The sequence below is a fragment of the Cariama cristata genome, unplaced genomic scaffold (assembly GCF_000690535.1).
Source record: "Cariama cristata isolate BGI_N322 unplaced genomic scaffold, ASM69053v1 scaffold14497, whole genome shotgun sequence".
Lineage (NCBI taxonomy): Eukaryota > Metazoa > Chordata > Aves > Cariamiformes > Cariamidae > Cariama > Cariama cristata.
Window position 1 is genome coordinate 2,599 of NW_009626221.1, and position 4,639 is coordinate 7,237.

A 4,639-nucleotide genomic window follows, 5' to 3' on the forward strand; every position below is an offset into this window, starting at 1 on the left:
CAACCGTGTCACAGAACAGTGCATTTACATCTAAATTGTCAGAAATCTGAAGAGTTACTCAAAACAGAAATGGAGACAGGGCTTAGAAGCAGCGCTCCAGGTATGGTATGGTCTGTGAATATGACTATGGAAACACCATCACCACAGCGTGGCCACAGACCAAAAACTTGGATTGCCTCTTGGTACAGACTTTTTGATTAACTAGTTAGAAAGACCAAAAAATCCCAACCCCCCAAAATGCTGATGTTGTTTTTATAAAACTAATTTATTACCAACTCATTTACTGAGTACAAGGGTAGCTCTACCATTACTGGTGTTGGACAGTGAATTATGAAAAAGGGTAGATGAACCGAAATAATTTAAAACAGAAATTACTCAATAGCAACATAAGCTTCAGTAAGACTCCTCACGAGAAGATCTGACAAGCCTTCCTCCTTCAATGTGTGTGTTGGAGGGAATTAAAAAAAAAAAAAAAAAAAAAGAGAATCAATCAATGGTCTCTAATCTCTAATCGTGAGGATTCTTGTTGATTTCACTCTTCCACATAGGCAGCAAAGCAGCTGGGGGAGTCCATCTGCAGATATCAGCACAGACTCCTAAATCATTTATATCTAAATTTCTCAATACTACTTAAAATGGAATCTAACTATCTTCCCATTGGAAAAATTGTCTTTAAAAATCATGAATGTTAAGATACTTTCAAAAAGAGTAAGCTTTTTTTGGACTCTACTAAACTCAAGGAAAAAAATGCACTCTTTTGAAAATAGGAGAGCATTACTGCTAAGTTCTGTGAATGCAAAGTATTTTAACAGTCTTCTCATTTATCTAAAATTTCTCTCACTATATAAAGCAAGCACTCCATGTTACAAATCCAAATTCCTACTTTCTATTATCATTTATTAAGGGGACAACAGTAACACCCACATTCTTAATTTATGTTGTTGGTTCCATTGTTAATGTCTGCACCAATGACGTTTTTGGGGATCTAGAATGCTGAATTTCTCAAAGACAGAAACAAAATTCAAACGTACCTTTTTTTTTTCCTAAAGGAAATTATTAATATTAATACTTACCTATGGAATCAATCATATGTAGTTTATTTGAAGATATAATCAATGTTGTAAGTCCAGCTGCCTTAAAATATTTTTTAAAAAAAAATCTACCTTTATCAGTAATTCATTGTGAAGTGTTCCAGCAATAAAGTCACAACAAACAAATCTGAAAACACTTAGTGGGCACTGTACCTTCAGTAAAAGGAATAACAAACACACTATTCAGCAGAAGTAAATCTACTGTGAAAAGCTGCCAATTCAAATACCACCCTGCATTAAAGATATGCTCAATTGCATTTTGATGCAGAGTCCTTCTGTTTTGACACAGGGCCCTGGAGAGACTGTCTACAAGCGTTAGAAGACGGCCATGATACAAGCTCCATCTATCTTGTAAAACCAGAAAACACAAACCAGCTTATGCAGGTCTGGTGTGATCAACGACATGACCCTGGTGGCTGGACAGTCATTCAGAGACGGCTGGATGGGTCTGTCAACTTTTTCAGGAACTGGGAGACATACAAGGTTAGGACAAGTGAGCAGTTTAATGTTTTCTACCCCGTAAAAATTACTGGTAAAGTTGATTTAAAGGGTTACTTTAGAGTCCAGTCAACAGCCTACTTGAAAAGGAACTTGTGTGTTTACCCTTCCAGAAGAGGAAATCTTTATAAAATGAGTTATTGTGGTTTTCTACTTGAAAATATACTCAGATTTATCACTAAAACAGATGCACAATATTAACATGCTTCTCTTGCTTCCTTTACAGCAAGGATTTGGTAATATAGATGGAGAATATTGGCTTGGATTAGAAAATATTTATTGGTTAACAAATCAAGGCAACTACAAACTGCTCATAACAATGGAAGACTGGTCAGGACGAAAAGTATTTGCTGAGTATGCTAGCTTCAGACTGGAACCAGAAAGTGAATATTACAAGTTGAGATTGGGACGCTACAATGGCAATGCAGGAGATTCTTTCACTTGGCACAATGGTAAACAGTTCACCACGCTGGATCGGGACCATGATGTATACACAGGTACAAGGTCCCTTTCAGCTGCCTTGCTCTTTTTGCCCTTCCACCCCTCCTTCCCCCCCCACCCTTTTTTTTTAAAAAGGAAGAATACTTATGGTCATATACACAAACAAAAAACCCTACATTTTTAGAGATTTGTCAATTAGTAACTTATGAAGCACAAACTGATGTGTCAAACCTTATATGTACTAACACTGAAACAAAAATTCTCATTGAAATATTTATCATTTACACTAAACAAGGGTCTGTAAAATATGCGGGGGGGGGGGCATTATTTGAGAAAATAATGCAAACTTCCCAGCAAGGGAGAGTAACAATAACGAGTCTATCTGTAGAACCTAATTACAGAGCTGGTTCCTGAAGAAGCCTACATTCACCTTGTACTACACGGTATCTACATGTTAAACACACAGTTTAAAAAAAAAAAAAAAAATTTCTTTTGTGCTTAGCTTGCTTGCTTGCTCTAATATTTTTCATTTACTCCTAAGATTGAATCAGAGCTTTCTTTTGCAGGTAATTGTGCTCATTACCAGAAGGGAGGATGGTGGTACAATGCATGTGCTCATTCAAATCTCAATGGAGTTTGGTACCGTGGAGGACACTACCGCAGTCGCTATCAGGATGGTGTTTACTGGGCTGAATTCCGGGGGGGATCATATTCACTAAAGAAAGTTGTTATGATGATAAGACCTAATCCCAACACATTCCACTGAAATAATGCTTCTCTTGGTTTGCTTGTTCTAAAAAATCATATAAAGCTATGATGTTACTACCTGGAATTATCTTTTCAGAAATGAGGAATGTAAGATACTGTACATTTATTACTAAGATGTGAGGGCTTGTACACTGTATTTCCAAGAGTCATTCCAGGAAAAAAAAGCTGAAGAAAAAACAAGGAACTGACATGACATAACATTCAGAACACCTCTTGGTACTAGAAGTAGTTATATTAAGCCTTTTAGAACTGGCAGTTTAGATGGACTGTAGATAAACTTTGTTTTTTATTCCCTGTAAATTAAGTTTGAATGGTAAAAATACTGCCACAACATTTAAGTATTTTTGTATATTCTATTATGTATAAATATTCTCAAATACAGGAAATATTACAAACTGTACAGCAAGAGTTTTTTTATTATTATGACCAATCATTTGACACAGGAAACCATATCCTTTGAACTGTGTAGCTGGTATATGTACATTAGTGTGATTATTCTGATTTAATACTTGTTGACTACCATGAATAAAGTTAGTATGATATAATTTGATTTTGAGAGCAGATACTCAAACCATTACTGTTGTGATAAATCCAGTCTTTCCCCTTCACTTTGACCATTTTAATAATCTGCTCCTATAAATTAGAATTGATTCAAATATTTTAGAATAAAAACACTAATGATTTTTCTTACTAAAATGAAGTAGCTGCCTGTATATGGAAATTAATCCAGATTTACAACAGATATAACATGTTGTATTATCAACATGTCATACTATACAACAACTCTCATAGTATTTTGTACCTGACTTTAGTCATTACCTGCTGCATAGCCTCTGTAATCAGAAATGGCTGGATATAAATTAAAGGGACTATCCAACTTTGCAGGCAAATGATGGATACCAATATATAAGCTATTTAATATCTTTAGCCAGTAGATGAAAATTATATAAAGAAGTTACATGTAGCCAAAAAGAAGTTGTATTTACCATATTTCACAATTATAACATATTACTGTCAAATTATCAAACAGATTTACTCATCTATATTTAGAGGTCAGTCGCAACTACGAAATATGGACTGGGACAATTCTTATATTCTTCTGAAGTAGGTTTCTAGAACAGATTGTTATAACACCCATTTCAAAACAGCAACTACTATGAAAAATGTAAGTTAAAGAATGCATATAAGAGGGAGAACAAAAGCCTCTAGAAGTTCAATGTATTTTTCAGTAAGCCTGTAAGATATTTACTGTGCGTTTGTGTGCATGGGCTTGCACACTTTTTCCCTTATTACCTCATCACTTCTTTACAACAATATGATGTGCATTAAACTGACTTGTGATGTAGCAAGTGTTGTACATAACTGAAAGTAGGGTTTTTAATATATTAGATTACCCCTGTAATATTGTAATCCTTTAATAAAGCAACAAATGTTATTTTGACATGTTCAGATGTCATCCTGTTTTAGCTGATTGCTCATAGCAAAGAACAGACAATCATTTCACACCATGCTGTCTCATGACTCAAATCAACTCTGATAATGCAACTACTATTAATGTGTGTGAAGTGTCTAAACATTGCAAGATCAAAAGCAAAGCAATTTACAGCTGAGAAAAATACTAAATTTCCACACATTCCAAGAAGGAATAACTTTTTGTAGGTCATACAAAAACCCCAAAATTTTCAAAGAGTATTCAAGCTTTATCTTCTGCTGGTTTATCTACTGGACTCTGCAAAACAATTAAGTTTTAGGTAAGAAATATTAAATGCATCTACTGGCTCTAGGGCCTGGCCACAACCCTCTAAAAATTAGGGTTGTAACATTAAGGCAGTAAAATTCCT

General features: G+C 34.8%; 1 protein-coding gene across 1 annotated transcript; it reads left to right on the forward strand.

Annotated features, from left to right (window-relative positions):
* Nucleotides 1-1,380: 1,380 nt before the first annotated feature.
* Nucleotides 1,381-3,334, forward strand: LOC104164574 (angiopoietin-related protein 2; the record flags this gene model as incomplete). Its single annotated transcript, XM_009703937.1, has 3 exons — nt 1,381-1,574; nt 1,816-2,086; nt 2,597-3,334. Coding segments are annotated over 3 exons (665 nt in total), but the record flags the coding sequence as incomplete, so codon positions are not given.
* Nucleotides 3,335-4,639: the final 1,305 nt, after the last annotated feature.